At 52.7% G+C, this 15,131-nt stretch overlaps 1 protein-coding gene across 3 annotated transcripts in view; it reads right to left on the bottom strand.

Annotated features, from left to right (window-relative positions):
• DDX31 (DEAD-box helicase 31) overlaps positions 1–15,131 on the bottom strand; it is a 71,571-nt gene that overhangs the window by 40,094 nt on the left and 16,346 nt on the right. For all 3 annotated transcript variants that reach the window (XM_082696099.1, XM_082696100.1, XM_082696098.1), the window contains exons 8-14: positions 14,819–14,860; positions 13,759–13,823; positions 12,111–12,230; positions 11,898–12,004; positions 10,425–10,660; positions 9,507–9,683; positions 6,234–6,293 (exon numbers count right to left, since the gene is read on the bottom strand). In XM_082696099.1, the coding sequence (XP_082552225.1) occupies positions 6,234–6,293; positions 9,507–9,683; positions 10,425–10,660; positions 11,898–12,004; positions 12,111–12,230; positions 13,759–13,823; positions 14,819–14,860 (807 nt within the window). The remainder of the gene's footprint in view (positions 1–6,233; positions 6,294–9,506; positions 9,684–10,424; positions 10,661–11,897; positions 12,005–12,110; positions 12,231–13,758; positions 13,824–14,818; positions 14,861–15,131) is intronic.

Below are 15,131 nucleotides of genomic sequence, written 5' to 3' on the forward strand. Positions count from 1 at the left end.
AGCCGGCACTTTGCGATAAAGCACAGCTTGCCTTCCTCCCCCCTTGGCATGCAGAGAGCTTTCCTGGAGAACAATAACCCGGAGCAAAGTCCCTGCAGCTCGCCGAGACAGCCTTGTGCTGAGCTGCCCAGTGCCGGGGGCAGAAGCCAAGGACACTGGCCACCGTCATCTAAGCCACCGGTGTGGGGGGACTGCGCAGGGCAGGTCGGGACTGGACTGCCTTTGCTCCAACTACGCCCAAGCTGGCGGGGTTCCTCTGAATGGTGGCTGGGCTGCATTTATTCAGTGTTAAGTGGGAGTTTAATGTACGAAGTGCATCAACCAGCCATGAAGTGTTTTCAGACAGCTCCCACCGCCCTGAGAGCGGCTCCCACTGCCCTGAGGAGGCTGATGTTCCAGAGCTGAAGTCTTTGAGAACACAATCTAGAGAGTTCTCTGTCTTAAAGGGGAGCAGGCACTGTCTTCTACACTAACCACAGCTGATGTCTTTAGAAAACCTGACGGGTTCTTACATCTGCTAAGCTCTTGTTAAGAAGTGATTTATTTTATTTAAGTGCTCTGCCGTGGGAGATGCGTGTAGACAATGGGCTGTCTAAGCTTTACAGACAGGCTTTGTGAAAAATTTAATGCTCATCGGTTTAGTAAATTCAACCAAGAAACACAGATGAAACTCTGAGACAGCATATGACGTCCGTGGCGCTCACTGAGCACAAACCCGCTGAAACGGTGGGGAAGGAGGCCAGCAGCCTTCTCGGGGCCGTTCGCGGTTCCATTTCCCGCTTGGCTGGTCCGGCGCGGGGTGGTGGTGGGGGTGCTGGCCGAGACAGCATCTGCCTATCTCCCACCACTTCTGGTCTCAGGGTGGGGACCCTCACGGACAGCCACCCTAGCTCAGGTATCACCCGGCACTTCTGCAAGTCCTCCTTCCTATTCTCAGCCAGGTTGCCACAGAGAGTGGGGCAAAGGGATAACCTCCACGGTCCAGAACACAGAGAGCGGGACTCCACCATCCCGGTACAGCCACACCATCCGGGCAAGTCAACGCAGCTCCCTGACCGTCCGGTTACCCACCTACACGCCGGCTCTAAGACTCCCCCTGGTAATCTCATGGCATGAGGCTGCTGTGAAGACCGAACGGGCCTGCTCGTGTCAAGGGCACTGAGAATTCCAAATCCAAGCATTTCCTCCCACGACAGGGCGGGAATCGGCACGGTGGCAAATGGGCAGTGGTGGGCTCTCCTCGCCCCCACCACGCGACCTGGGCAGAGGACAACAAAGAAGCCAGGGTCTGCTCCACTGTCTGGAACGCCGCCGGCCGGCGGCACCGGATCGACAGGAAACTGACCTGCCCGAGACTCAGCAAAGGCTTCGGTGTTCTGCGCTCTTAGAACCTCAGACCCAGCCCAACTGTATTCCTTGGAGCTAATTAGGGCAAAAGAATTGCTAAAGTCAGTTCTGAAAGACACTCAACGGTGAGGCCTTGAAGGCCCGGGGCTTGACAATCGGCTGCCTCCACGAGGCCGAGGACTACAGATGGAAGGCAGCTTGCTCAGGTGCCAGCCTGTCAGTTGGATTAAAATGACTCATTTATTTACCCAAGAACCTCACAAAGTGCTTTTACTAACAGGGAGAGGGGGCCTGCCGGCTCTCTGAGCAAGGGACGCAGCAAATTCGCCTCTGCCGCCTTCCCGGCCTGCCAAAAGTCATTATTGCCGTGTGTGGAAAGCCATCAGCGGGGTACAGGCCCCCGTTGTCCGGGTGACAGATTGGGCTGCGTAATCAGAGGAGGAAGGAGAGAGTGCAGAAGCTGTCAGAGGCGAGAGATCTTGGCTGGAGCCGCCAAAAAACTGGCAACACGAGTTAGCGTAACTGAGTAAACAGCCAACCATCTCCAAATGATCTTGCCATTAACACGAATGAAATAAAGTGGAAAAGATCAACTTTACCTCAAATGCAGGCTCCAGAGAAAACCAAGAAAGTCTACATTTATTGTTGGTGGCAAAGTGACATTCCTGTGACTCTCACGGCCTCACCGCCCAGTGTCCTTTGTCTCCCAGCGTCCTGGCACAGTGGAAACTCCCCAGGAGGAAGGGAGATTAGGAACCGCACAGACACAACAGTGGGCTTCAAGACAAGGAAAAAAAAAAAAGGAGAAGGTGGAGGAAAGCAGCACAGGCGGCTCAGGTGTCTTCCGAAAGAAAGCACGTGCTGATGGACAGCCGAGGTGGAGGCCCACGGAGAAGCGACCCGCAGCGCGAGGGGAGCTGGGGGGCCCCTCCAGGCTGAGAGAAAGGCGACCGCGCTCCTGTCTTCCGCGGACGACCAGGGAGAGCCGAGTGTAGGACAGAAAGCCCAGGGCCGGACTGCCGGCCGGATGCGGCGCAGGAATATCACCTTCCAGTCACTCCGTGCCACTTCCCTTTACCGACTCATCCACATGACAATGGGGATGAAACCCACTGTCCCCTCCTTTGGCTCAGGGTGAGCTCTTCGCCAGAAGCAGGAGGAAATATTCTGTAGGTAACCCAGTATCTCCCATCAGATTCCTTTGATTTCTTAATTCCATTTAGGAAAGTGGGCTCGGAACTTTCAAACGGCTCCTTCCTGCTAATCCCTACTCCCTCTCAACACGGCTTCTTAGATCTACTTCTCCGGAGAACGCAAGCTGACACTGGAACGCGTCAGGGGCGCCCTTTCACAGACCGGTCTGTCCTGCCCCCACTGCCCACTCGCTTCTGCCTACGCTTCACACCCGCAAGGCCTCACACAGTCACCGAGAACCCGCGGGACACAAAGCCACACACTAGGTCCTGAAAGGCCACATAGAATGAGGAAGGTCCTTACTTTAAGACTGTTCATAATTAAGATGACAGAAAACATGCACACACACATTCTTAATGGCTCCTAGTAAGAGAAAAGTCAGCAGGGAGGAAAATGGATCGGGGGAGGGATTCTCAAGTCGAAACGAGCAACACTGGGAGTTTTTGGGCGGTTTCTGCACAGTTCCCAACTCCTCATACACGAGAGCCAGTCTTCTGAGCTCGTTAAAACATCTTGGGATGGGGGGCGCCTGGGCGGCTCAGTCATTAAGTGTCTGCCTTCGGCTCGGGTCATGATCCCGGGGTGCTGGGACAGAACCCCGCATTGGGCTCCCTGCTCAGAGGGAAGCCTGCTTCTCCCTCTTCCACTCCCCCTGCATGTGTTCCCTCTCTCGCTGTGCCTAAGTCAAATAAATTAAAAATATATCTATACATATCTATATATTATATAGATATTATATATCTAAATATATCTATATATATATGTATCTTGGGATGATAAATCAAAATGGCAAAAGGTACGGTATGAGGAGGAGGGAAGCGCCCCTGCCCCGCCACAGCGGACAGCACGAGTCCGCTCTACCCCAAGAAGCCCGTTCTCCATCTGCCCCGTCCTGCCGTGGCCCCCGCTCCTCATTAACACTACGGAGGCTCCTGGAGAGCATGCAGAGGGCCTGGCAAGCAACAGGCTGCTTAAAAGGACACAGAGTGACAGCATCCTCGCCACGATCTACTGCAGTGGGTCTCCTGTGCCTAAAGCTCTCGGGCACGAGAAGCTTCAGGATGAAGCAAATGACCATGGCAGAACCAGCAGGAATTTGGAAAGGACGAAGGAAGAGCTCCTCTCGCCAGAGACCACGTACTCGGGTCTGGGCTTAGAGATGACCGGAAATGAGCCCACCCACCCCCGGGTGTTCTCCGGTGATCTTCATTGCACAAGGAAGACGACGTAAAGCTGGCGGAAGGTCAGCACACTGGAAGGTTCCTCGGCAAGCGAGCGAGCACACACCAAGAACCTTTAGTGACATCAGATTGCAGGCAAGTGAGAGTCGGCTTTCTGTGCATCACCTGGGACTGGCAGGGGGCAGAGGGGTGGGGGTGCTGTGTTCTGCTAAGTCAGGGGTGCTCCCTGGCTGGCTGGCCTCACTTTGCCTGCAGATGTCAACCACACGAATCAAGGGAAGTCATCATGGCTTCTGACCCCACTGAGAATTACCTTTAAAAAAGAATGACCTTCACTTCCATATAAACCTACTAAAAAGACCAAAATCAAAACCAACCAAAACACTGACCTCATATCCCTAGAGCCCACTTTGAGACCCAGAGCTGACCCATGTCTGTAAAAAACACCAGGAGACTTGAAAATTTTCCACCAGGGACAAACCCAACATCTTAAAGGTCAAAGATAAAACATTCTGTTCCTGTCTTAAACTCCCCCACAAAAGTTCCTACTGCTCCTGTTTCAATATGGACAACCTGTAACATTCAGCCCTCAGGTCCACCATGTGTATGAAAACGGGGACTGACTCCCACGAGCCAGCGCAACGGCGCCTCTCTCCGTCTTCAGAAGAAGGCAGGCAGACGCTGGTGGTTTTCAACACCGTGTTTCTCGGGCCCCAATATTGACCCATTCGGCTCACAAACACTGAGTATACGCGCATACCTGCTCTGGGCCAGACACTGACAAGGGACCGCAGGCAAGACACAGTCCGTCCCTAAGGGGCTCGCGATCGTGGGGAGAGGACACTTAGACCCGGCATGATGAGTACCATAAGTGCGGGCTCAGTGGGAATGCCTAACGGGGGAAATGCGCGCTCCCGGAGCTCACGTTCTTCAAAAACTGAAATTGAAGTGGGGGGGTCTCAGGAGGGACTCGTCCAAGTCAGGGCAGGCTTCCCAGGCAGAGGGAATGCACGTGCAAAGGCCCCAAGGCCAGGAAAAGGACGGATGCTGCATTCAGGGGGTGGTTAGAGGAGCCTGCCTGGCTGAGGGCAGGAAGCAAGGGGGGAAGTGGAGACCAAAGAAACAGGAAGGGGTCAGGACCCAGGAAGTCTGACTGGCCACGGTAAGGACTGCTGGCGAATTTGGCAGGTAGATCCCGTGGCCTCATCTTCGCGGCAGACTTGCCCTTTGGGCAGAGCGCTCACACTGCGTCTGATTTGCAGATGGGCTTCGCAAAGGGGAGGGCACTGGTCGGACTCGGTCTTCCTCAGGAGGCAGGCGTGCCAGTAGTGACCATTCCCAGATCGGGACAACCGACTCACAGAGCCACCGCTTGCCACACTCATGTGCGAACTGGCACCCTGTGATAAAACGGGTGACCGGGTGGCCCCCTCCTACAGGAGAAGCAAAGCTGCACTCACTCGTAAACCCTGCCTTAAGGAAGGAAACAATGCCCGTTGCCTTGAAAACTGAAGGCAGAGCAGAGGTTCCTAAAAATGTAATTGCACAAGTGCCTGGGTAGCTCGGTGGGTTAAGCATCAGCCTTCGGCTCAGGTCACAATCCCAGGGTCCTGGCATTGAGTCCCATGTCAGACTCCCTGCTCAGCAGGGAGCCTGCTTCTCCCTCTCCCTCTCCCTCTGCCTGCCACTTCCCCCTGCTTGTGTGCGCTCTCTCTCTCTGTGTCAAATAAATAAATAAAATCTTAAAAAAAAAAAAAAAGAAAAGAAAAGTAACTGCACGAAGAAGCAAGGCCTGGACAGGTGAGCCAAGAGCCGACAGTCTGTTCTGCCCGGCACTCGCCCCCAGGACAAGCCAGTTTCAGGGCAACCTCGGGACCGCACAGACAGGGACTTCTCAGACACCCCGTGGGGGGTTAAGTTGCATCATCCGAGACGGCACAAGAAGGGAAGATACTTGAACCTCAGGAGCTGGCGACAACCATGGGGAAGTGAGTCCCCAGAGGTGGGGACACTGAAGCTGTGAGTTTTCAGTCTCAAAAGAGCACATTAGAGGTGCATCCAAGAGGCCAGCTCTGTGCCACAGGCAGCGGCCACACAAGCCCGCCATGACCGAGGCCGAATGACCCGGTCCCGAGAATCGCAGGGCCAACGACAGTTTGAGGCAGCAGCAGAGAGGGTCTGTGCAAGCGCATCTATTTTCCTTCTAAAAAAGGCGAGCAGAGGCAGGAGAGGGGTTCTGTCGCAAAGAGACTTTCTCAGCTCTAATTACTCCCGAAAGCTGTAATTTACACGTTTTTGGTGGATAGAAATCACCAAGATTCACACATTTTCAGACCAACAGCTGCCACTATTAGTGAGCAAATCGGCAAGACTTATGCGCGGCGGCACAGTCAGGTGACGCGCCAGAAGTGCAAGGCGACCGGCCACACCCTGAGCGGCTGGCCGCGGGGCAACCTGGCGAGAGGAATGGCAGGGGCCCAGCCTCCCGGTCGAGTGCAGAGGGGTACGTACCGTACAAAGAAGGACGCCTGTCTTGGAATGCGAAAATTCTTGAAACACTGCTGTTCTTTCCTATATAAACAAGGAAAAATACAGTCTTACAACTCTGAGGTTGGACCCAGCACTGTAGGCTTAGACCCCATAACTCCCGGGCTTCATCCTGCTCGATCTGTTTGTAGGCCCTGAGAGGCTTTGCCGAGAAAGAGGAAGAAGTAGACCGTCCGCATCCTCTCCTCAGACCCTGTCCTTCCAGGACTGGACTTGTTGGGACTCTGATAAGGTAGTGGAGCTTTGGGGGCAGCACATCTCAGGAACACAGGTCAAGGGCTGGCGCAGCCTTCAGGAACGGCCGATCCCAGGAGCAGACAAGGCCCAAGGCCACAAGTAACTGCACTCCCGGTTCCCAACTGAGAATCTGTTCTAAACACGTTTTTCTACAGGTGGTCCACAGGCGTCAAGAACCGCCTTTCCTACAGGGCAATGTTTAAAAAAATGAACTTCAAAGAAAATTTAAAAATTATAAAAACCATACATTCTAACTGTAGAAAATTATGTATTTCAAGTCAGAGGAAGAAAACCAAATCGTTCCCCCACTCAAAGCAAACATCCAACCACTGTCAGCAACCGCTTCTGGGCATGGGACCCAAGATGTGGCTTCTTCCAGAACGGTAGTGTGCTACTTCTCCTACTAACGTGCTCTCGTGCCAAGACAACACGACAGTCCCGTCATGCCACTACCCCTGCATTCGGCTCAGTCAGTGCTCCACGACCGGACCTGGGCTGTCTCCGACGGTTTGCTGTTACACCCAGGGCCGGGATCAACACCTCCACAGATAATTTGTTGTACAGGTGTTTCATCAATCCCTTGGGGGTGGAACCCTAAAGGCGGTCTTGCCGCACCACAGGGCATGTCCATTTGAGAGGCCTGCCAAGAGCACGCCCCATGTGGCCCGAGCCACAGCACGGCAAACGGCTCAGACCTGGCCGTGTCCGTCTATCAGCAACTGAAAAGGAATACAACCAAAGCACTAAACATGTGGGTGGCTCGGGAACAGGAATGGGGTCTCCCTCACTCCAGTCCTTCACATGCATCTCCCGTGTCACCTGACTGGAGGCCCTGGGCACAGTGGGGAACGCCATCAGCACGCACAGAGCACTAGCACATCCTACACGGTGGCCTGTGCTCCGCAGGCCTGAACTTCGCCTGATCCGCACAAAACCCCGTGAGCAGAACTATCACCACCCCCATTTCCAGATGAAGGCACGAGGCACAGAAAGATGAAGTCACTTCTTGTCCCAGGCGCACGTACACCGCAGAGGTTTGGACTGGCACGTGGACCCAGGGGGCTGTGCTCCTGAATGGCATCCAGGCCTCGGGGAAGAAGCTGCATCTGCCCAGAGTGCTGCCGTCTTTGCAAGGATCATGTCTAAAGGACCCATTGTAGACTGAAGATTAGAAAAAAATCAGGAAAGCTCATAAAAGCCCGTGAGATGCCCTATGGACTAGACGTAACATGTTCAGATTTGGGATAAGGAAAAAACTGCGAAACCCGGAGCATTCCCCACGCAATCAGGCAACACCGTCTTCCAGTGGCAACTTCTCTTAAACACTTACAGATGCGGTCAGGACCACACTGACCCCAGTGGGAACATACTAAGGTCATGTGAACAGCGGCCAGGCAGATGGGACTGGGACTGTGGGACGAGAACGCCAGTAAAATGGTATCTAGAGGTCCTGCCGCCCATCTTCTACCCACCTCAGGAGAAGGCCGTGGAGGCAAGACACTTAATAAACAGAACAACAAGGGGCAGGCTGACCATTTGGGAACGAGCGAGAACAGTGTAAGGGCACCCACACCCCCAGAGCACACACGGACCAGGTCCTACACCACGCACGTGCTCTGCATTCACTCGGCGCATCACCACACTGACCCCGTGAAGTACCAGTGTCACCTCGCTTTGAGACGGGCTAATTGGGGCACAGGGAGGTGGCACGCTCTCCTGAGGCTGCACAGCCGGTAAAGGCAGAGGCAGGACCAGAGCACGCAGCCGTGAGCGCCATGCCGGGCCATTGCCCTTCGAGTGTGAGGCAAACGGTCTGAGATAATTTCACTCAGAGCTCCAGCACGGCCTCTGCAAATTCCTAGATCCTCCCAGGCCCGGCGCCGGTTCCCTTGTCATCCTTACGCCCAGCCTGCAGAGGGTCTCGGAGGAATTCAAGACGGAGAGGATGAGGAACAAACACTGTAAATGGCATGAAATTAGGAAATCAACAAATCCAACTGGACTGGGGGCCTTGAAGCTGAAAACCAAGAGTGTATAAAATGCACAAAGGCTGGACTGTTCGGGAAACTCTACCCAATCTTGTGGTAAATAAGAAGCTGTGTCCTTGAGTGACCTTGAGCAAGCTCCCTTCTGAGGCTCCATATCCTTAATTATTAACACAACAAAAGTGAGCACAAGAAGGGGCCTGGACTCAACTTGAAGGTCTCCTTCGGTTCTAGAAATGCTACGTGTTTTCAGGCTGGTTCCAGTCAAGTCTCGCTCTGACTCCTGGTCGGCTCTCCCTGTCTGAGCGCTTGGTCACCTCCGTCGAGGACAAGAAGGAGCCTGTCCCCCTTCCACGCCAGCATGTCCCCCTCAGTCTGCTCTCTGCTGACCACCTCAACGGAACGAGGGCCTCATGGCCCAGAACCTGAGACCCGGGAGCCGCTCTCTTCTTCCCCAGCGACACAGCACTCCGAGCCGAGACAGAACGGAGACCCTGAAGCCCCTCTCCCGACCAAGGTGTTAAGAGTGAGAGCGCTGTATCTTGTTGACAATGACAGCAGTCGCGCTCAGCAGTACCATATGGGATCCACAATTTAGCTCCATTAATGCTCTTAATTTGAAGACATCAAGCCCTAATTACACACTGGGTACTAAAAAGGCAAAACCCTTCCCCGGTGCCAGCTACTTAGTGGTACTCTGTTGCCTTAACAGCTGGTTGAGGCAGACTCGGGCCAAGACAGGCCTGCGAGCTCTCTCAGGTGGAAGAGGGCAGCTCCCGGAGCACGAGCGCAGCTCCTGGAGCACGAGCACACGGGAACAATGGACGCCCTTGCCCAGCCCGCCCAGCCGTGGGGTCTGCTTCCAGGGCCGGCGACTCGCCCACCTGAGGCGCATCCCCGCCCAGCCCGGTGGGGTCCGGAGAGGGAGGGCGGCGCCGACCCCCGAGGACACACTCCTGCTCCTGGGCCTCGGGTCGGCTCCCGCCTCGCTCTCGGGGCCCCGCGCGCTGCTCACCTCCTGCTTCATGTTGCCGTGCAGCCGCAGGAATTTTAATCGCGTGGACGCAGATGGCGGCTGCCCGGATGCCGGGGCCCCGAGGCGGCTCGGCAGGGTCTGCAAGAAGAGGTGGTAGTGGAACTCCACCAGCTCACAGCTCGAGAAAAAGACGATCATCTTCTGGTCTTTTTCAAACTACATCAGTACAGACAGGAAAAGAATCACCACATGTTTTTAAAATCAGGTGACACTAAAATGAGTATTTCTCTAAAATACACAGTATTTTAGTGAGTATTTCTCTAAAATACACAGTCCTGCCGGCCCCGATTTGGAAACGCGGCGACGGACAGCTTTGAATTATTTCACAAAAATAACCCCGATATACCATGCTACGGAGCGGAGATGAGAGGAAGCCAGCAGAGCTGAAACTGCGACCGGCTTTCCCGAATCTGAGACAGACACGCTGGGGGCTCTCTGCGACCACCCAGGGCTCGCCGCGCGGGCAGCAGTCGGGAGGCCTCACCCTCCAGCCCCTGCACCCGCTACTCTGCCACAACCAGGCAAGGGTGGCACAAGATCTCATAAACACAGAAATACTGGCACTCTTCCAAAACCACGAGCACAAAACTCTGTCTGCCCACATTCAGCATGTTTCTGCTGCCTGAGATGCTCCTGTTCTCCGGCCCGGAAGAGGATTCGGGCAGATTTCGTGTCGAGCGTGGCAGCTGGCCCTGACCTCTGGTTCTTTACCACAACCCCGGAACTGCTGACTGGTAAGGTCTGCATCAGCAAACACGGGTGAGCTGGAAAACTCTCATGCGTGTGTGTCCGTGAGGGTCCCTCTGTTTGCTGCCATCAAGACCTGACACGGGAAGACGGGACCTTCTTCCCTTGACTGAGCTGGGCCTCGGGTGCGGGCCTCGGGTGCGGGCCCACCTTGCACTTCTGCAGGATGAAGGCTGCCAGGGAGACGAGCCTCAGTTTGCTGGGAACCAGGGCCACATGCTGATGGAGACTTTCCGGAATCGCAAAGCTGTCCGGCTCGCTGCCAGCTGGGAGAACGGAGGCCCCCGGAACTGCTCCGCCCTGTGGCTCAGACCGGCCACGGGGTTCATCCAGGACAGAAATCCTGACCGGATTGAGCAAGCTGATATCAGCTAGCCGGGTCACACCTTGGAGCAAAAGTGAGAGGCAAAACCGGTGACAGGAACACACTGTGAGACTAATCTCGTACATACAACCCCCCACACCACACGTTCAGGCTGATGAAGAGGCTCCCTATGGGAACACCAGGGACGCAGAGGCCTGCCCTGTGCTCGACCTGGTGGGGGAGGCCCAACGGTTCCACACCAGCGTTTCTCAGCTCTGACCTGGGCAGGACCTCTGAAAGGGTCACTAATAGCGCTCTCTCCCCGCCCCCCAGCCCCTTTAAAGGGTTCTATGGTTCTATCTACTGATAAAAGGGTGTCACAGGTTTCTGTCACGGGTTTTATAGGTTTACAGGCATTCTCAGAAACTTTATTGTACTGACACACACCAGAGAACTTCCTTTTCTTTCTTTCTTTTTTTTTTAAATATTTTATTTATTTGACAGAGAGAGAGACAGAAAGAGAGGGATCACAAGCAGGGGGAGCGGGAGAGGGAGATGCAGGCTTCCTGCTGAACAGGGAGCCCGATGAGGGGCTCGGTCCCAGGACCCTGGGATCATGACCCAAGCTGAAGGCAGAGGCCTAACAACGGAGTCACCCAGGTGCCCCCACACGAGGAATATCTAAGAGCATGAGGAAACGCGTGGCATTCCCCAAACTTCTGAGCACAGAATCATGGATTATCTCTCAAAATTAACGTGACTTAGGAGACATTTTGAGAACCGGTATGTACACACTGTCATAGGGCCAGTAAAACAAGTGAACCAGCCCTGAGAGCACACAGGCTGGGTTGTTTTGAGAGGGTAACTCTGCCAAGCCCCAGTGCCCATCTATGAAGAAGAGCTCGAGCTGTCCATCTCATGCAGATGGAAAGACAGAAATGAACTTGAAGTCTCTGTTTAAGGGTCAGTGCTCTTTAAGAGGAAGGTAGGCTGGTAACACCCACAAAACCCCCTCATGACACCTCTGGACAGATGGGAGTCCGCCTGTTCTCTCCTTTCGCCCTGCCAAGAGCTCGGGGAGCACTCTCCTAACGGACGTGGCTCTGGCCCTGCCCTCCCCCCCCCAGCCCAGGGAGCACAGGAGGGCCTGACAAGACTAGAGGAGGAGGGCAGGACAGGAGTCTGAAAAGGCAGTGCCTTAGGGACACCTCCCTCCTCAGCCTGTCCCCAGCGTCGAGAACCACTGCGGACAAATGACGCCTGTTACATCTATGTCCTCCCTCCTGGTTAGGAACAAGGAGCACTCCTTTTCAACTCACCTTCTGTGAGTGTCGCCGATAGTAAGACGTTCTGTCGTTTCTGGCACTCAGCATTTACAGCGTTGAGTATCACCGTGATATCCTTTTCAAAACCCAAATCCAGGATTCTGCAGTTTCAAGAGGGGATTTTACTCCACACGCGAAGGGAAGACCGCAGTGAGCCGGCAGAAGCAGCTCTTTTCCCCAGTTTTCAGGCTCCTGGGTGAGGCTCACCTGTCTGCTTCATCCAAAATCAGCCACCGTATCCGACGAAAATGAATATTCTTCGTGGATTTGATATGATCCACCAGCCGCCCAGGAGTCGAGATAAGGATATTTATTCCTTTGCGGAGTCTGTTTAAAATTATGTATTGGGAAAGAAAGTAAATCACATGGGGCCAGCTGTATCAACAGAAAACACCGCAAACCGGCACGGGAGACAGATTCACGTCCAGCACCGACGTGCACAGTGCGCAGCCCTGACAAACACGATGACGATGGATACAGAGACAGAGCTGAGTTTTCATTTTCCTCCAAAGTTTCTCTTGTATAGAATGTAATTATTAAGATCCAAAATTATATTAAATTCATAAAACCTTATATTTGAAAGGAATCTGTACTACATAAATCAATGCCCTTTATCTGATCCGTGCATCCTTTCTTTCTAGAACAGTCCAGATCGATGATCATCTAAGCCTATTCTTGAAGGTTTCTGTGCCAGGGACCTAATGAGTTATCCGACTCAAATGTGATCCGACGGATAAAATGTTTACTTCTGCTGAATCTTTTTTGTAACCTCCATATGACAAGGCCCAGCTTTGTTCTGTAGACTAGGGAGAATAAATCAAATTCTTACTCCCAAACATCCTTTATCCCATATTTCCATTGCAATAAAAGCTTCCAATTTTTAGCTGAGTATATTGCCAGCCTCTTTTGAAGTTAAATATGGTTGTGTGCCTACATTCGAGCATGGGCAGAAGGACAAAGACAATGAGTGTCTTTGGAGTATGATTATCTTTGTTTCTGCTGGCAGGGAACAAGATGTGATGGCTGGAGCTCTAGCAACCCTAAAACTATGTAGTACCCTTGAAAATGGAATCTTTGCTTAGCAGCACAAAAAGATAGAAGCGACTTAGATCCTGATCCCAGAGCACCATGGCAGCCTGGGATGGGCTACAGCTGGCTTCTTAAATGTGAAAGAAAAAGAAAACGGCCACATGTTTGTGCCACTGCTTTTTGGTTTGTTGTTATTTATGGCTGAATCAAACCTAACCAATACCCTTAGGTTTCAAGTTTAGTATTTACTCCTCCATTACAAACTGCACACACGTGACTGGGGGTTACTACCGAGCACGAAGATACAATACGATAAAGACGCTTCAAAAAGAATACAGACGAATTTACCTGTTGCAACATTTTCTCCTGACCCTCAATACCACTTCCAATACAGAAGTCCGAACCAGTGTTTTAGATATAAGAAGCAAAGTGTAGAGCGTTATGTAAGTTTATGACCTTGTTTTTGTGGAGCCAAACAAGACCCTAAACTCCCAATTAGACAAAAGAGAATCGTCAAGGGGGTGGACACGAAACAAGGGGGACTCAGGGGTGCCGGTGGGGTGGCAGAACTTGAGAGGACAGTGAGCACTGCTACCAACCACATCAGAAGGAAAACCCTTGTAGGTTCATCAGTATTTGTCAGGACAACACCGTCAGGAGGTGACCACTCCCTGCTGCCTCAACTGATCCCTGCGCTTGGGGACGAGGGAGCACAGCTTGAGATACAGCTCTCTTCTAGGTTAGAAGGACCACATCCCAGTGACTAGGAAGGCAGAACAGACAGATGCAAACAGGAATGAGTAACAAACAGGGTCCCCGTGCATACCTGGCCTTTTCTGATTTCCTTCTCTCTCCTCCCATCAACACTCCAGGCACAATCCAGGTAAATGGCTACGGAAAGATAGCAGACAAAAATCACTGCAAAGCCCTCCTTAAAGATTTTATTTATTTATTTGATAGAGAGAGAGAGAGTGCCAGAAAGCACAAAGTTGGGGGCAGCGAATGGTAGAGGGAGAGGAGGAAGCAGGCTCCCTGTGGACAAGGGAACCTCAGGTGCGGCTCCATCCCAAAACCCTGGGATCACAACCTGAGCCGAAGGCAGACACACAACCCACTGAGCCACCCAGGCGCCCCATTAAAGCCCCCTTTACTGAAGATACAGAGACTGATTCCAAATTCTTTTTTCTTAGAGAAGCTGGGAGAGAAGACCTGGGCTTCTCATTGTAGGAGGTACGACTATGCAGAAACAATTCCTAGGCCTCGTCCCTGCCATGGATAGATGCCAGCAGTATTCACTTAAATTACGGCTCTATAACTAGCTTCTAGGACAGCAAGAGAAATGGGAGCTTTCTAAATGATTCCAGTAGCTTCTCTGCCTTTCCCAGTGGAGTCCGAGTTAAAAACACATTTCACTAAGTCTACTGCCTCGTCTTCCTTTCTGGGTACAAAAAAACCCAAGCACAAACCTTCCTTATTCTCCACCCTAGACCAAAGAAAAGACAGCTCAATTCTGGATCAGTCTGGTAGGCTGGCAGGCTTTGGCTCTGAAGCCCTCTCTCTTCTTTCTTAAGTCCTTTAGCTTTCCGTGCGGTCCCTTCGTGGTTGGCCCTGTGAGTCTCCGCATGCGGCTTGCCAAGGACCACAGGGAGCAAACTACGGCGCAGCAAGGGCCAGGAAACCCTTGTCATCTCCGCTAGAAACCGGCCGTTAGTAAAGTCTAGATAAGTAAAATCCTACCAATTATACCTGGGCAGAGCAGAGAGGCCCAGGGAATCCAGAAAACCTGAAAGAATTTCTTGCTTTTTGAATATAAAGAGAAGACTGGCAGACTTCTCTTTTCTCAAAAAGGAAAACAAAGATAAAACTGAACTCATGGCTCACCTCACCTTAAGCAGTTTCTGGACAGTGTCAAAGCTTTGCAGAGCCAGCTGTAAAGAGTGAAAAGTTACAGATAATAAACGAGGTTGTTCCTCCTCCCATCCGCACCCCCTCGCCCCCAACTTTTAAAAACCTTTAGACAACGTAAAGTGATGAGGATTCCAACTCGGACGTTAAGTTAAGATTTATGAAAAACAAAATCGGATACACAGCATCTACTCAGAACAGAACATCCTATTGTTATATTCCTTCTGGAACTTGTCAGTTTGGAGACTGCGGACAGAGATATTGCGTCCACTCCTTGGACATGTACAAAACTAG

The sequence above is a fragment of the Mustela nivalis genome (assembly GCF_964662115.1).
Source record: "Mustela nivalis genome assembly, chromosome: 13".
NCBI lineage: Eukaryota > Metazoa > Chordata > Mammalia > Carnivora > Mustelidae > Mustela > Mustela nivalis.